This window comes from Mya arenaria, chromosome 7, assembly GCF_026914265.1.
Source record: "Mya arenaria isolate MELC-2E11 chromosome 7, ASM2691426v1".
Classification (NCBI taxonomy): domain Eukaryota; kingdom Metazoa; phylum Mollusca; class Bivalvia; order Myida; family Myidae; genus Mya; species Mya arenaria.
The window spans coordinates 59,376,146-59,394,144 of NC_069128.1; the positions used below are offsets into that span (position 1 = coordinate 59,376,146).

The window sequence follows — 17,999 nt, forward strand, 5'->3', positions numbered from 1 at the left end:
AGGTAGCAATCCTGAGTTCAGAATTCATCCTGAGCTTTTCTATGTAACAGTAAGAAATACAACTACATTTTAGACACTGGCTAATGGCGTCCATTTTACTTGTGGCTTGACCAGTGCCCATCTCTCGAGCAATGTTTATCTTACACAACAAGTATGTAACCTACCTATGGTTATACTTTGCTACAATACAAACTTCAGTATGAACTACATATTCTCTACACTCATTAATGGCATCGACTTTTTCCTTGAAAGCATTAAAAACTTCCTCACATGTCAGCCTGAACTGTGTCTGTTTTATGCCCATTTTATAATCATCAGGTCAAATATGAAAGCTATGTACTAGTATATTAAGTTAGAATCCAAACACTCACTGATGGCGTCCACTTTCTCCTTGAGGACATTGAGTTCCGCCTCCGCGGCCTGTATCGAGTCCAGGTCACGCTCGTTGTACAGCAACTCCAATAGGTCATCAAGCTTTCTGGCAAACTGGAATGACCAATGGGTTTCATTAATTTAAATATATATATTAATTATTAATATTCAACTATTTTGTCTAGTGGGAAAATATTAACATATATAACAAACTTTATGAATTATGGACACAGAATTCATTGAATAATGTAACCTATCAATCTCACAATGATATTCATTATTATTTTAAAGGGTTTGGTCATAACAAAAATGCCAAAATGTGTTCAGTCACGGCAACTCTGAAGTGTTTCACCACAAAACTTCCACCATCATATAATCGTCATATTGTCATCTTATTTCAATACAGAGCATGCCAAATGAATATTTGAGCCCCAAGAAAAATAAAATATAAACTACCAAATTTTACTGTAGATAGTACATGGTTATTCTCCACAAAATATGATGAAACTTATTTATGACCTGTGTACTATAGATTGTGTTAAGTTTTTGACAATTTCAGGCATATTTTAGAAAGATTTTGACCGATTTTACCTTTTCTCACAATTTTCCCCTTTGTAACATTTATCCTTGTATATTATCTATCATGAAATTTGGTTATAAAAACACAAACCTCTTCAGTAAGCCTGTGGAACCTGACAGATGTGATGAGCAGAGTCCGCCTCCTCTCCAGCCTAGTGGCGAAACTCCTGCACACTGTGTCCATGTAGTCACGCTGAGCGCGAATGTCATCTGCATAGGGCAACTTTTCCTTCAACAAGTCTTCAGCTCTGTGACGCAGTTCAGCGTAGTGACCGTAGGTGTCCTGGAGTATCAAATGACAGATTGGTGACTGAATTTAAATTATGATTTCCAAGGTTTAATGATATATTATGTCCAGCAAATTGACCACATCTGAAATATTGATTTTTGGGGGGATTTCTATCCTCTTTGGCTCAAACTGCATGTAAAGGACCGATTACTTTAAACTGGAGGTAAGCATTCCCCCTAGGCTTGAGTTTTTCGAGGCTCGAGGTATTTGCGCCAGTCCCTGGGAGTTCAAGCCAACAAGGTTCAACTGTATTACGCTTCATCAACATATTGGTTCATAAAAATCTTTGTGTGAGATACCACAAAACGTGTGTATTTTTAAAGTTTAATTATTGAGTCATTCTTACAGTGCATTTGATCTCTAGCTCTTCATGTCTCTTCCTTAATGTCTCGGCTGCCTCAGAAGAGTCCCCAATATCTGATTGGCTGGCCAGTAGCTTCTCTCCAGGGCTCAGTATCCAATCAACAACCTGCAAGGACATGACACATGGATATATAAAATCTGTAAAAGGCTTCTGATTGGCTATTCAGTAGCTTCTCTCTAGAACCCAGAAAACAATTTATAACCTGCAAGGACATGGCACAGAGATTTGTTAAATTGGTGAAAATACTTCTGTTTGTCTGGCAAATAGTATTCTGTCTCTCAAGGGCCCAGTATACAATTAACAACCTGCAAGGACATGCCACTAAGATGTGTCATAATTTGTTCAAGGTTTATAACTGACTGGCCAGTAGTTTCTGTCCAGGGTTAATTATCCAATCAAGCACTGGCAAGACCTAGCACTTGGTTGTAGTTTTAAGAATTAAAGGTCATTGACTGGCTTTCTAGAGCCTGAATTTTGATCAGCAAACTGTACAGATTCATGGATTATTTCATCTTGAGACACAGCTAACCTGTCTTATCTCCCTCTGCACAGTATCTCGCTGCACATCCAGATGTAGATTCCTGTCCCGACTGTCCAGGTACGATGCGACCTTGTCCACACGGCTCTCCAGGTATTGTAACATCCGGTTAACATGTTTGTGGGCTTCAAGATTGTCCAGGGTCACCACAGTTTCCTGACCCTGCATCGCGACGTCACTGTACTGGGCCAACTTTTCTAGCAACTCTTTACCTAGAGGAATAACAACATGTATGGATTACTCTTTACTGAGTCAGTAATCAAATAAACAAGCCCAAATTCGTATACATGTCTTGTTCTTGGCATCAGTGTTATTTAAAGTGACACTCTTATTCAAAATCAATATACACACAAGTAAAACAAACATAAATTTTGAGTGATGTTACACCCTCAAATACTAACTAAATAATGCATTTACGGAAAATATTAATAAATATTAACAATATTATAACTGTGTTTTTAATAGCTGACAATGCAAAAATATTAAATGATTGGTGAATGCTAAAAGATTTACTACTATTTACTGTGGTCTCATAAGGTAGCAATACCATGTTTTCTGCACATTTCTTTTAAATTAAACTTGGTATCCTTCATTAGACCTTAGGGACATTTCATCAAGGATCCTAGGAGCAATTTTGTACCTACGAAGGATTTAAAACAACGCACTTCTACTAGACACGTAGCTGACGGTAAGCAAATACCCAGATGTGTAATGAAATTTTGACATGTTGAAGAAAATTGGCACTAGCTACGCACCTGACTATGGCTCAAAACTCTCTACAAGGAACAAATATGCTCCTAGGATACATGATGAAATGGCCCCAAATTCCATGCTTCTAAGCTTATCCCTGTATTATCCCACTTACATTTCACTTCATCCTATGACAATGTACATTACCTTGCATTATGACTTTCTCAGGGATGGACAGGCTTTGTTCTTTGAACATTCTGTGTTTTTGTAATGCCTCAATGGGGCTCACAGGGGAATCCGGGCCCTGGTTTCTAAGTTTAAAGCTGATTTCTGATTCCGACGTATCAAGATGTGACGCTGCTTGCCTCGCTTCACGTAGGAACTTCTCTAGGCCCTGGTAAAACATGCGAGTATATGTAAAACATGATCCATTTCTAGGCACAAGTTTACAATGACTTTCTGAATTGATTAAAAACACCATATTTTACTGTTGATAATACAGAAGGAAAAATAATATGCTGGAGTAAAGTTCTCAGGAAAGTTGATCAACACTTTTTCATACTTTGTTAAGTACACAGGGAAAAAACGAATCTGAAACAATTTATTCTAAATCCATTCATACAATCTATAGAATGCATGCAATAATTTAATATGTTAATAATGTGTATTCTAACTGAATATGACCATCTAAGACATAACACTGTTATATGTGCTTAAATATGTTCTAAGGCGAGCGAAGTTTAGGAGTTGTTGATAAGTATATTCACCAAGGGGGAAACTTTAATAACGAAAGTAAAATGTGTACAGATTTTTTATTACTTATGTAATAAAACTCCATCAAATAAAACAATAATGGTTACCAGTCTGTTCTGGAGCCAGTACTCGTGATGGTACATCAGCGTTCCTCCCATACTCGCCAACAGCTGATTCTTGTCTACGTACGTGTACAGGCGGTTAATGTTGATGAACTGTGGCTGAAAAACAGTATCAATCGGTAAATATTACATGGGTTAATGGACAACAATCATATTGTATCACACGGGGTAAAGGGTAAAAAATATCACATGGGATAATGAGTACTGATTGATTAATATCACATGGGGCAATGGGTCACAATTGGTTAGTATTACATGGGGCAATGGGTCACAATTGATTAGCATCACATGAGGCAATGGGTCACAATTGGTTAGTATTACATGGGGCAATGGGTCACAATTGATTAGCATCACATGAGGCAATGGGTCACAATTGGTTAGTATTACATGGGGCAATGGGTCACAATTGATTAACATCACATGAGGCAATGGGTCACAATTGATTAACATCGCATGGGGCAATGGGTCACAATTGATTAACATCACATGGGGCAATGGGTCACAATTGATTAACATCACATGGGGCAATGGGTCACAATTGATTAACATCGCATGGGGCAATGGGTCACAATTGATTAACATCACATGGGGCAATGGGTCACAATTGATTAACATCACATGGGGCAATGGGTCACAATTGGTTAATATCACATGGGATCAAAGCAATCATTGGATTATATCACATTATGTTAAGACTACAAAAAATCACATGAAATAATGGGTAACAATTGGTTAATATCACATTGGAATAATATATTAAAATCACAAAGGAACAATTTGTTATATCACATGTGAACAAATGGTAAATATCACATGGGAATAATTGGTCAATATCACAAGGGAACTCGGATCATTATTAATAATACATGAGGCATCATCAGTGGGTTATATGTTATTGGAATTGTGTTTTGACCACTTAGTTGTGGAGGCCATTTGTATTGATGCTTTGGGGCTGTGATGATGCAATAGTTGGTTAATATAAAATGGGAGAAATGGAACACTCTTTCCATATATGGCTGTCATTTCCCTTAAAATGGAAACTCTTTTAGTGGTGTTTTAGTAACTAGCATAATTGAAGGGTATCACTGAGCAAAACGTATCCCAAAAACATACAGTAAGACTTTTGAGTATTTCATTTAAGTAGCTTAAATGCAACCAATCTCCCTCGGGGTTGAATCCAATCAAAACAGTATGCTAATGATGAATGGTGTATCTAGTGTCAAATACAATATGCAGGCTTCATGCAAGAAGGTTGTAACTCAGCATAGAAATTGAAGGTGTTGCAACAGTTCTGCTCTAAAGCCTCGAAATGTGGAAAGAGTATTTGGGAATTTTGCATACACAATCCCGATATAGAAGGTAAACAGGCCGATTAGTCCATAGATAGCAGTCAAAAGATATTTCCAATTTAACAATGTGGCGAGTGTTCAAATGTAAACACATTTATCTAAGCATTGTACCAAGGCAATTATTTACATTTTGTATTTTGAATTTTGAAGACTGCCAATTTAAATGAATAAAGTGTTTACAACCTTGATAAAAGCAATGTAAAAGTTATTTATCAGTTAATACCTATACTTGACATATTGATACAAAAGTAAACCTACTAAATATATTACTTAAAGCTGCACCCTCACAGATTTTCAGCTACAACTCTTTTTTTCTGTCTCAGTATCGGCTTATTTTGCCATCAGTGCCTTAGATTCAGCTGTGTAAGATAACTCACAATAGAATAGATCTCAATTGTTTGGTGCCAACAAACCATTTTAGCGTATGTAATGCTTTTTAATCATAAAACATCAATTTTTCAAATGTTAATATAATCAAATGCCATCTGATCTTTTGTCAGTCGTGTTATATCACCGGTTCCCAGTCATTTAAACATTGGCTCATTCAAAGACAAAATATAAATAAGTTGTCAAAAGGATCAATCTGTGAGAGTGCAGCTTTCAAACCGTTCTAGAATTATTGTGCAGGCTAGACATGGTCTACCTACCGTCAGACCGACCAACCTGCCAATATTTGCAAACCTTGGGCAATATACAATAACCAACAATTACTAGATCTAACTTAAGTTTAAAAGTAAAATCTGAGTGTTTTGTTTGAACTGTAAAATTAATTTGCCAACTGATTCAATGGAATCACCGAGGCATGTCTAAGGATAAGGATAAAAAAGGATATATTGAATACTGATCTGCCGACCAACAGACCAACCTAAAATACCGACATTTGCAAACCATGTTTTGATCAGACTGGCCAATAGAATGAATGGAATCACTGAAGCATATCTAAGAATAAGGGGAGATATTTCATTCCATTCCCACATTCAACATTCAAAATTGGGCATACAATATCGCATTTATAATATCTTGATAATATGACAGAATTACTTATGGGCTCAAAATGTTGGTAACTGAAAGAGTATCACTTGAAACACTTGTATTTAATATTCAACTTTTACTGCCATATTCAAACTGGAGAAATCTATGCTATAAATAAATCTAATTTAAAAGCCTTATCTTTTATGAAGTCTTATATGGGCTTAAGTTTCATTGATCTTATATCTGGATGGTGTCTAGGAATTCCAATTGACTTTTGTCAACGTTTTCATGTTTGCTTAAATAGCTAAAGTGCATAGTGCAGTGTGGAAACTAACACGTGAACTCCATAGTTTCACAGCAAAGAAAGATTGTGCATTTGCTATCATGAACTATACACACAGGCATCCCTACAGAACACTAGGTGTCGTCATAATGGCATTTATAACACCACCACCACTACCATGGTCATTTAGTTGTTGCTGTTGTCATTTCATTAAGACAACCATCGTCATCATCATCATCATCATCATCATCATCAATCATCAATCATCAATCATCATCATCAAAGGAGTCGTCATTGTTGTTGTTGTTGTTATTTATCATTTGTTTATTTTATGTAAAATAGTCAAGGACAAATCATTATCTTAAATCTCACTGCAATGTGCAAACTCAGCTACTAAAAATGAAAGTCAGTGTTGCTCTGTGAACTAATTCTTACTTCAAACATGCCCGAAATAACTTGATCCTGAGGAAAGGAAATGAAATGCAAATATGCATATAAAAATTTACATAATACAACACAAGCCTATTCAGTCAGTCTTTATGAACCTTTCCGCTGATTCATAAACATACTTTTATGTATACCAAAAGGTCTTTTAAACCTTGTATACAATATTCTTACATAGAAAGACTATCTTTCATATCAAAGTGACTCATCATGATCATAAATTTAAGACTTTCAATTTCATTGTAACTTCACACAGTATACAAACGAGGGCAGCCATATTTACCAAAGTTAATAAATATTGAAGTTCAGTACAGGCCTTTTATTCCTCATGAGAGCTGATAATGCACATTATCATATAGACATAGGACAATTACTTTGTTTGAATACCTGGGATTTTATCGAGGGAAAATATTCATGAGTAATTTGTGAATTAAAAGCTTGATTTTTGTCACTACCTGTATTGGGTCAAATATTTTAGGCAATTGCTCTTGGTTTAAAAGATGATATTATAATTGTACAATTTGACAATGTATATATGTCTCATTTACCTTGACCAACTATTGAAAACCTTTTTATTTATAAAACATTCATGATTTTTTGTGAACAAAGAGAGTTTCTGCCACTTAATATGGGTGTAATAGTTGAGACAATTCATCCACGTTAAACTCATTATTCAGCACATTTGCATTTTGCCAATGTAATGTTTCTTGACTAAATAGTAATAACTTGGGAATTTTAATTGTATTATTAATCAAAAATTCATGATTCATTTGTGAATGCAACATACAGGTTTTTCTTGCTACACCTGTAATGAATGTTAGAGTCTAGACATTTGGATTCAATAAATAAACAATTTGAAAACATAATGCAAATTAATTTCCTTGATCAACTCTTTTTCTCTCACAGTAAATATTGAATAATGTATTTTACATCAAATAATTTTTCTTTATCAATAAATGGTGAACTCTTTTTTAATAAATAAAGAAACAGACTATAAGTCAAATTAGCACATTACAAAGGAGATTTTATCCATGATAAAACATTACTTTTGTAACATTTTGCTTCAGTTTGAAAAACCTCCACATTCTTGAAATACCTGGCGGTACTTAAGCGGTATTAGAGTGCAATTAAAAAACAATTTAAGGTCAGTAATGTAAACATTGACCTCCAGCACACCAGATGGGGTCAAAGCAAACTTTGACCATTTATTGAAGTCCATGTTCGTATATTATGCATTCTAATGCTTTAATTAATGTCCCACCTCACTCAAAATTTGACACAAAAGTCCTTTAATGCTAAATATACTTTTAAATTTCAACAGTCTTGTACCATTATTGCGATTTTACAATAGTTATGACATGAGCCCAATAATATCATGTACCTCGATATTTGGTCCCCTGTCTCTACGGAAACTGCTGCTGCTGGGTTGCCTGGCGCCCGTTCCATCACTCTTTAGAACAAGCACCTGCTTCAGGTAGTCCCCGAGCGATTGCTGAAAAACATTGGGAGGTAAAGAGGGGATGTTTGTTCAAGGGTTTAAACATTTCATTACAAACTATTTCCAAAGTTTTTTTATTAAATTGTCTCAATGTATTTTTATCATGTTCAACATTGTTGGTTAATGATTATGAAGGTCATAGTAGAAATATTTCATTTCATTGCATTTTTTAATGACACTGATTCTTTGAAGTTTATGCTGTGTTGCATCATATCCATCATATATCATGAAACATCTACTTGTCCATCAGGCAATAAATATAAAGTCTTGTCATTAATGAGCAAGGCAAAACTCTGACCTTGAGACATCCAAGCAAGGTGACGAGGTTTGACCAGGAGCCGTCTCGACTGTCGATGATCGCTGTGAACCCTCGCTTTTTAGACTCCTCACTAAAACAGAAATATTGTAATTGCTTTATGTCTTTAATCTCACAAAGATTCCATGTTTAGCCATTGAATTAATGGCTACAATAATTATTTGCAATCCATAAATGGCAATAATTAAGTGAATATTATTACTGGAAAGAGTCAACTTGATTTATGGGCCTGATCTACATATGGTTATTTTCAATGGTATTTTTTTTGTTCTATGTTTCATGTGAATATATCTGTAAATGCCACTAATAAAGTCTGTGCATGATGCCAATATGCTTGACTGTGACATCATCTCAACCTTTTATTTTTTTAAATAAGAAATAAGCTCAAAATGGTGTTTTACCTGGGAATTTGGAACAGGTACTTGAGGCACGCGGTAATATCGTTAGGCAGGAAGTACTCATCCCGATGTGGGGGAAACAGTAGTGTTGGTCCCCCTTGACGGTCCCGACCCCCCGTGAGAAACACGATACCTTTCTGTAGCTGGTCCAGAATGCGGGACGCCTCCATACCACGCGCTGGAGATAATATTGGGATTTTAAGTTGCGGTTAGATTCTAAAATCTAATTTATTCTGATGACTCCCATATCCATAATGAGTAATATATAAGCCGAATTTGCACAAAACACTGCTCTTAAAAAACTCAGTCTAGAATAAAGCACCGAAATATCAAAATGATATCATCCCTAGGTTTGTATAATGTATTCCATTTTTGCAAGCACAATTTTTTATTTTCAAAATCTTTTGAAGTCGAATCAAACACTTTAAGAATAAATTAATGCAAAAACAAGCATGAATTTTATATGTTCAGTTCTATGACAAACTTTTTAAAAACTTGGACTACATTTTTGAAACTGAGAACAATTTTTGTAGTAATTTCAGACATGTGTCAGAGAAATGAATGTTAGCATTTCTAACTCTAAGGATATATCTAGTATTTACAGCTAACATTTGCAGGACTAAGATATGAAATTGTTGTGTATACAGTGACAATACAATGATATGTCACCTTCAAACATTCATATTTCAAATGCTAGACAATGCTGCAGATTGCAAATACTGAACTGATGGGAGAAAATATTCCATATAATTATCAAAACTTCAAAGGAATGCACCTACTTGTACAAATTTTAATGTACATTATTTAAGTCTTGTTATACACACATAAACTGGTAAACATCATAAGACGATGGCTTTCTAAATAAATCAGTCATCAAAATTAGACTTTTAGATAAACAAGCCCTAATTTTTATACTAGTGCCAGGGCCTAAAAAAATTTACTTGCATTTTAACAGCATCATTAACAGCACCGTTGTTAACTTTCATCAGAAAATATCTGATGATGTGCTCAAATATTTATATCAAGCAAGTCTAGCTGAAACAGATATGTCAAACTTTGCTAGAAATACTGCAGATCACAAACTGTGCATCCATGAAACTTTCAGAGAAGTAAAATATGAAAGTTAACAATTACAATAACAACTATGTTAACTTGAACAAAGTTTTAAACAATCGGCCCAAAATGTTATAAAAATATTTCTGATAAATGTAAGAAAACAATCTGTTACTAAATCCAGTATCATGAAACTGTTTTATGACATAAAGCTGCTTCAGTTGAGCTCATTTACAAGTCTGTAACATTAATCTGACTCTTAATATCTTTGCTAAGTCTCATACTTCTCAAAGCATGTAAATAGTAGTGCTGACCAGGAACCTGGGGGCCATTTAAAAGCATTAACACTTTTAAAAGTTGATCTTAAAACTGCACTCTTACAGATTGACAGCTTGGATTTTTTTAGTTTTTGTCTCGGAATAGCTGATTTTGGTATCAATGCCTTCAATTCAGACATATAAGATAATTCACAATGGAACAGATCTCAATTGTTGGGAAATCTGCCAAAATACTATTATTTCCTAAAGCGTAAGTAAAGCTTTCAGCCATAATTATATCAATTTTCGAATGTAAATATGAAAAAACTCCAATCAGAAATGTATCGCATGTTTTCAGACATTAACGCAAAAATTGGCTCATTCCAAGACAAAAAATAAAAGTTGTCACTCTGTGGGAATGCAGCTTTAAAGTCTAATGTGTATGATATACCATGTGCAGTACTGAGTTCACTCCCTTTTAGTGAGTGAAACTAACTTTATTTATCCATTCCCAAATAACTTACATTCAGCCACCGGTACCCCATTTGCCTGGCTTTGCATGGATGTTCTGCTATGTCCGCTCATACGTGAACGGTCAGTCCGCTGGCTTTGATGCGACAGGTTAGGGGATGGCATCACATGACCACGACCTTTACCTGAGCCCCGATTACCACCCTGCATTAGGGGCTGCTGCTGTTGTTGATGGTAGCCTTGTTGCTGTTGTTGTTGGGGTTGTTCAAACTCTTGTTTCTGTTGCTGATGATATTTCTGTTGTTTTTGTTGTTCTTGTTGGTATTGATACTGCTGATGATGTTGCTGTTGATTAGGCTTTTGTTGGTATGACTGTTGATCATATGGCTGCTGCTGTTGTTGTTGTTTTTGTTGAGAATATGCTTGCTGTTGTTGGTACTGTTGTTGCTGAGATGGCTGCTTGTATCCCTGCTGTTGCTTGTAGTCCGGTTGTTGTTGATCGTATCCATGGTAGCCATGTTGCTGAGGAGGGTAGGATATTCCCGGGCCTTCCTGGTATGAAGCCATCCTCTGAAAATACAAATCAAAGGTTAGTTGAATATACACTGCAAATGGGTGTCTGAAATGTAAAGAGAGTTTCAAACGTAAGAATGCATACAAATTATCCCAGTCAGTTGGTAAAGCACCTGACTAGTACTCCTTAGCCAGCGACAAATGTGCTGTGTACTTCAAACCGGAAGTCCATAATACTAACAATATGCCATTATAACAGCACAAAACTGATGGGGACCTCAATGGAATTAAACCCTAAAAGCATTTGCCTGTAAACTTGGCCATTAAGGTTAGACTTATGATGGACACTAAGTATGCAATAAATGTAACAAAATGATAATCAGATTATGGTCAATACTTCATAGATAATTCTTCAAGTGACAAGTACAGGGTTTTCCCTAAAAAAATCAGTTAGGGGGTCCCTTGATTGTGAGCCTCATTCTTGGAAAATTGAGGGTCTCTGCCACTCTATGGTGATTAAATGGGTTCCTAGTCTTTTTTGTTTGCACTAAAAATTATTTAAGGGGTTCAAGAAAATAAAATGGGTTCTAGGCTTGAAAGTTGAGTTAGTAGTTTTTTTCATCCGGAAAATTCCTGCAATTACACAATATCTGCAATTAATTGCTTTGATGCTAATAACATGCATTATTATCTGCTGTTATTGTTAAACTTGTGCAGTTCAACTAAAATAGCAAGCATCCATTTCATGGAAACAGAGATAATTTACAAATTTAAAGTGTGTTTGAGCACATGCATTGTAAGTAAATCCTCAAATATTTTATCTAAAGTGGTTTTATGGCCAAAATATCAAGCTGAATATTTTCTCCACAGCAAATAGATAAAACTAATGACTTTATAATTCGGCCATTCTCTTCCTGAATAGACTGGCAACTATCAATGCCCTCCAAGGCTAGGCTGTGTTTGAAAAAAAAAACAGTCATCAAAACTAGTTTTTTAAATGAAGAAGCCCGAATTTTTACATTAATGTTTAGCATAAAAAACAGGCCCTGAGTGCTTTATAAAACCCAGAATATGAGCATTTTTAGTGCAAGACTGCAATGTTGACTTGTGCTTATTTCAAGCATATATGAACATAAGCCAGAGTTATGACACTTGTTGGTAATACTTTTTATCATGTCTTTTGCCTTTGTAAGCTTTCATACTGTATCTTCAACGTTAATTAACTGCTATTAAATTATGACCAGTATTAAAGCATTTGTATGCTGGCGCTGACAACACAAAGAGGGTTTGATGATACCTTTAACTATTTAATTCAAAATCCAAATATGGCCTTCAGCTATGCCCTGAGTCACATTTCTAGGAACCTGGCAAAATTTGTATCAATTTGACTTTATGTCTTACAGATGTCCACTGGTCAATCTATTCTTGACTTTAAGAATATTAATCCACTTTTAGAGCAATTGCAAATACAATGGAACCTCATAAATCCTATTAAACAACTTAAGTAAACTAACATTTCTGACCTTACCTACACTGTTCATCCAGACATTCCAATGGTATTACAGGAACAATTATTGATATTTATAATTCATGATATTTTACTGAATCTTACAGTTAAAACACTCTATCACCTTATTCCACTTTTGGTAAAGAAAATTTGAGGGGTGCCAAATGAGGGCTTCCGTCAAAAAAGTTTAAAAGTATATTACCCCCTAAAATGGGCTTAAACTTCCAAAATTGATGTCTTAGGAGAAAAAAAAATCCATAATATTTTGGAGGCTTGGCAGTTCAAAACATCAAAAAATCTAGTCAATGTTACTATTATAGAGTCATTTTCTACCTTTCATGTCTTGAGGTAACAAGAAATATTATAATAAAGCATTGTGAAGATATACATTTGTAGTTGATTTTAATTGTTTACATACATATAATAGTTGTGTTCGAGAGACTTAAACTTCCACATTTCATTGAAAAACTTCCAAAATTAATGGTAAGGAAGTTACTTCCAGTTTCAAATCCTTAAAGCTGCACTCTCACAGATTTACCGTTTTGCCACCTTTATTTGTCTTGGAATGAGCCAATTTTTGCGTAAATATCTGCGAACCAGTAATATAAGACTGCTGACAAAAGTTCAGATTGCAGATATGGCTAAAAGCGTTACAAATGGTTTAAGAAAAATGCATAAAACATCAATTATTTAACTTAAATATGACATCTTCGATCTGATCTGATCCATGCATTTTCACATAAATTTCCTCATTTCAAGACAAAAAAAGTTGTCAAAACATTCAATCTGTGATAGTGCAGCTTTAATGGAAGCCCTGTCAGATACCCTGGTCTATTAAAGGGTCTTACAGTAGCCTTAATTTGCAAAATCTTAAATATGTTGCTAAAATGGTAAAAAATTCTTTCTCTTTCATTGCCACACTTCTGGCTTTATCTTTGACAATAGTTAGGATATAGTTTAAACAATAAACATAAACGCATAGCAAAATATCGAAATATAGGACCCTTAAGATAATTTACGGGTCAGATCTTTAGTGAAATGAGCCCCTGGGGCTTGGAATATTCCAGGCATAAAACATAAAAGGCAAGTTTAGCTATGAAACAGTAATATATATATGAAGCAACTATTATGAAAATTATAGAAAAATTGTTGATTATGTTTAATTTGAGTTTAAGGTTTCAACTGCTAAATATATGAAGTTTGTCTCCTAAAACATATTTTCATATACCCAAAAATGTATGGGGCACCCCTATGCAAAGATAAATGTTTCAAATAGTTCAAAATGTGAACTGTCCACCTTAATAATAGTGCACTCAAGTCAAGAACCATATAAAGAAAGGACTGTTTGAATTTTCTGTTACCCTTAGTAAGGTCAGACTATCATAGTATGAAGTGAATGTTCACTACAAGTTAATGACATTATGAAAATTGACCATTTATGATGTTATATTACAAATATTTCTGACTAATCGACATTTAATGCCCTCAAGCGTTGTTTGTGGTCAAAATAAATATCATTCACGGATGGCGAATCATTAAAGCAAACAATTTGTTAGGGGTCAATTACTGAAAAACTATATTGACATATTTCATGTTCGATCTGATAGATGAATTTGACATGTTCAGACTAACAGGCTGTAAAACATCTCAATTACAAATAATGGACACATTATCAAACTTATCTAACTTGTATATTGGACTCATGTCGTAGTCTGATAACATTGTTTTTATTACTCAGTGTTCCTTTAAAGCATTTTTGATAAATAGAAATTTAAAAAACTTAAATTTCAGTTGAATCGCAAAAAAAACAGTCGCTTGGTAGAACTAAGATATACTGCATGAAATCGGAGCAGGTTGTTTAACAATTAACACATAAAACCCAGTTTTTACATGGTTTTTACTTTTATGTGTTAAATATTAACAACCTGCTCCGATTTCATGCATTAAATGTTAACCCTTAAATTTCAACCTCAACTTGCTCAAAATACAAATAGAAAATTATCCACAAGTGTTCTGTCAGTGAAATTACCGTAGGTAAGTATACATTGTACAAATTATGTCATTTTTTCTTCTTTCTTTATTTTTTGCTAACTAAAACTTCAGGACATTAAGATAAAAAATATAACTACAAGCTCAAACCAAAAATATTCAAATTGCTTACTAGCTAGAAGCAAACTTACGTTTACTTCTAACGAGACTAAATGTCAAAATGATTTAGCCACTGCAATATTAAACATGTCAATTCGCACACATAATTATGTCAGTCATTCTTAATCATCTTACAAGTACTGCACGTTTTTTCCAGCTCAGAAAACCAAAGACCCTGACTTAATTTTAGGATAGGGACTTCTCTTTTGAGCTTACAGCATCCCAGGGAACCTAAAATATGTTTTCATTGAGTACATGACAATGTACATATCATTATATAGATTCATTGCCTTTGTAAACATTTCACATACATGGGACATTCATTATAACTCATTAAAACTTCAAGGTATATTTCATGTGTTTTTAGTCGAAACTTTCAAACTAACTCTTAAGTCTGTGTGGGGCACATTAATGAGTTTGCAGTCCTGAGATATTATTGATTAATTAACTGAGACTTACCTTCGTAGAGGGGTAGGTGAAGGTTGATTATAATTTCATTGACTGCAAACTCTTACGTGCTCACACACCCTACCCAACCCACCCTTATATACTTTCAATTAAATTACGACGAGCCAAAATGTAACTGTTTATTTTGGCTCATTGGCTCTAAATACTAAAGTTCTGGCTGCGGTAGCTGCGACTGTATCTCTGTGTGACCACTTAAGGAGTTTGCAGTTGATGAAATTAATCAACCTTCACTTCCCCATCTAAGTAAGGTAAAGTAAGTCTAGGTTAATCATTCAATTACAAGAGACCCCTGAGCTTTCAAGCATGAGGGTCACAATAGTCTAGGTAAAACCCTGTAAGTAGTAGGAAAATGACTGCATAGGACTTATCTGTATGTATACAGTTAAACTTTTAAACATTTCAACTGAGCAGCCCTTTTTTAAATTTTAATTTATTTGAGAACAATTTAAGAAAAACAACAATCTAGCTTAGCAATGTTGTACTGGTAGATTGCCTGCCTTTGTTGCCAGAGGTTCAATACCATTTGCTTAATGTTTAATTAGAAAGAGTTAAGATGATACATGTGAAAAGAAGGTACCAGTTCAGGTTGTTGTTTTAAGGTAATTTTCACTCTTCTTTTTTTTTAAAAATTGGATTTTTTGGTAAATAGTTATGTAAAACTCAAATACATTAATTTTCTGGGCTTTTATAACTTCAACAACAATAAAAAACACTTCAAGGAGGTTTGAGTTTTGCATTTGAGAATCATTCTAAGAAACTTGGGATACTAAAACGGTAAGAGTTGTTTTTGTGCTTTACGCCATCAATAGACTAAAGTAATGTATTGAAGAACAAATTATTTTGACATATTACAAAGAATTCAACCTATGCACTCAGGGACTAGTCAATTCTTGTATCTACATGGAACCCTAGCTGACTGTCTCCCCCACACTGAACATTTCCAAGTTGTTAAAGTATTTGCTACTTTCATGTTACAGGTACTTTATAATATCTCAATGAATATTTTACGCAAAGGAGTGAATCCTTTCTGTTATGCATTGTAACTTTTATTTTTGCTTTATAATAGTAATACATAACTTATTAATCAGTCACAAGTTATTGGCCTGAACAACAGTCCCATATGGGGAATTAAATAAACTCAAACAGAGGTTGGCAAAAGGCAACACTTGTGTAATAGAGATATTTTCTGAACTGAATGCAAGTACTGTAAAGGGTAAATAGTAATGAAATTAAAGTCATTAATAGCTTGCCCATGCAGGATGCGCTATGCAGGATATGTTTAAAAATGTTAAAACATTGCATTAGAATTGTTGTTTCTGAACTGTGTTCAGTGTTTTTACCACTTCTGAAATGGACCCGGGACCTTTCTTGTAGGGACAAATATGAAATTCCAATTTTGCCTATAAATGAACAAGAATATTGAACAGTTTAAGGCGGAGGATAGAGTTTTCGCAGGATGAAATCAACAAAGACAACATTAAAACTACCACAACTGCATATCAAATATTTCTCTATTTTCTGTTTCCAATGACAAGTCAAAACTATTAAAAATATGTATATTTATAAAATCCAAAATACTATATTTTTTTAATAAAACAATCAAATATAATTTGATTCCAACATATAATATCAACTACTTATAAAAAGTTTAAATATTTGTATGACAGGTCCATAACCAGTTCACTTGTTGAAACAGACTATAGATCTAAAAAATATCTTTAACAGGACATTTTGCACTTAATTTTATGTAATCTTAAAACCAATTATGTTCATAATGTGATAACATCGATATAAACGACAAAGAACGAACATTGTGACAACAATTGCATCTCTATTAAAATTTGTCACACCTGTGAAAAAGTTTGTCAATTTTCACAACTTTCATTATCAAGCAATTAGCGCGTTTTTTTCAATGCAGCTAATAAAACGTTTATACCTTTTGGCTTGCAATTGTTAAAGTATCCCTATCACAATAAACCGTTTACTCCATGGAGAATAATAGTCACGAAAATCGTGAACATTTCAAAAATGTCAACTGTCCCAAAACACTGAATCTGTCAGCCGAATCTACTTCCGGTCGTTAATTAGCGGAGCGTATCAGACAGGTGCGCATAAACGCGGTGCGACCATTTTATTGAATCCGGGTGGGTTCACTCCCTTTCACTGTTCAATTTATTTATTTTACTTTATAAAAAAACATCTGTACTTATACATACAAAATTATGTTGACGGTTACATTTCTTTAATTCTTTACTCAATTGCAGAAGATACTGCAGTTTATCGTTATGGATGATGATTCAAAATGCAAATATAATTTGTGATCGCATTTTCTAATGCGTTTATGCTGCATGAGCGAGATATGACCAAGAAGCGCTAGCGGCATTAATGGAATTTGCTCGCGTGCCCTACTGTGTTCATATAGTATAAACTCAAGAAAGAATGCGATCACTACTTACATTTACATTTCAAATTTAAAAGTAGAATAATTTTGAAATAAGTTGAAATATAGGTGAGTTTTAACAATAAAGATATAATTAGTCGCCACAAAAAGTACGTTGTGTTTGAGGGCGATAATCAAAAAAATGCTTGGTTACATTTATACGTCTTCATCATCT

The 17,999-nt window shown here is 34.3% G+C and overlaps 1 protein-coding gene across 1 annotated transcript in view; it reads right to left on the reverse strand.

Moving 5' to 3' along the window:
- LOC128240368 (titin-like) overlaps positions 1 to 17,447 on the reverse strand; it is a 332,344-nt gene extending 314,897 nt beyond the window's left edge. The window contains exons 1-12 of the mRNA XM_052956995.1: positions 17,321 to 17,447; positions 10,802 to 11,318; positions 8,971 to 9,145; positions 8,552 to 8,642; positions 8,137 to 8,247; positions 6,747 to 6,773; positions 3,693 to 3,806; positions 3,040 to 3,226; positions 2,134 to 2,354; positions 1,587 to 1,709; positions 1,043 to 1,234; positions 372 to 486 (exon numbers count right to left, since the gene is read on the reverse strand). Of these exons, the coding sequence (XP_052812955.1) occupies positions 372 to 486; positions 1,043 to 1,234; positions 1,587 to 1,709; positions 2,134 to 2,354; positions 3,040 to 3,226; positions 3,693 to 3,806; positions 6,747 to 6,773; positions 8,137 to 8,247; positions 8,552 to 8,642; positions 8,971 to 9,145; positions 10,802 to 11,315 (1,870 nt within the window). The 5' untranslated portion in view covers positions 11,316 to 11,318; positions 17,321 to 17,447. The remainder of the gene's footprint in view (positions 1 to 371; positions 487 to 1,042; positions 1,235 to 1,586; positions 1,710 to 2,133; positions 2,355 to 3,039; positions 3,227 to 3,692; positions 3,807 to 6,746; positions 6,774 to 8,136; positions 8,248 to 8,551; positions 8,643 to 8,970; positions 9,146 to 10,801; positions 11,319 to 17,320) is intronic.
- Between the last annotated feature and the right edge of the window lie 552 nt (positions 17,448 to 17,999).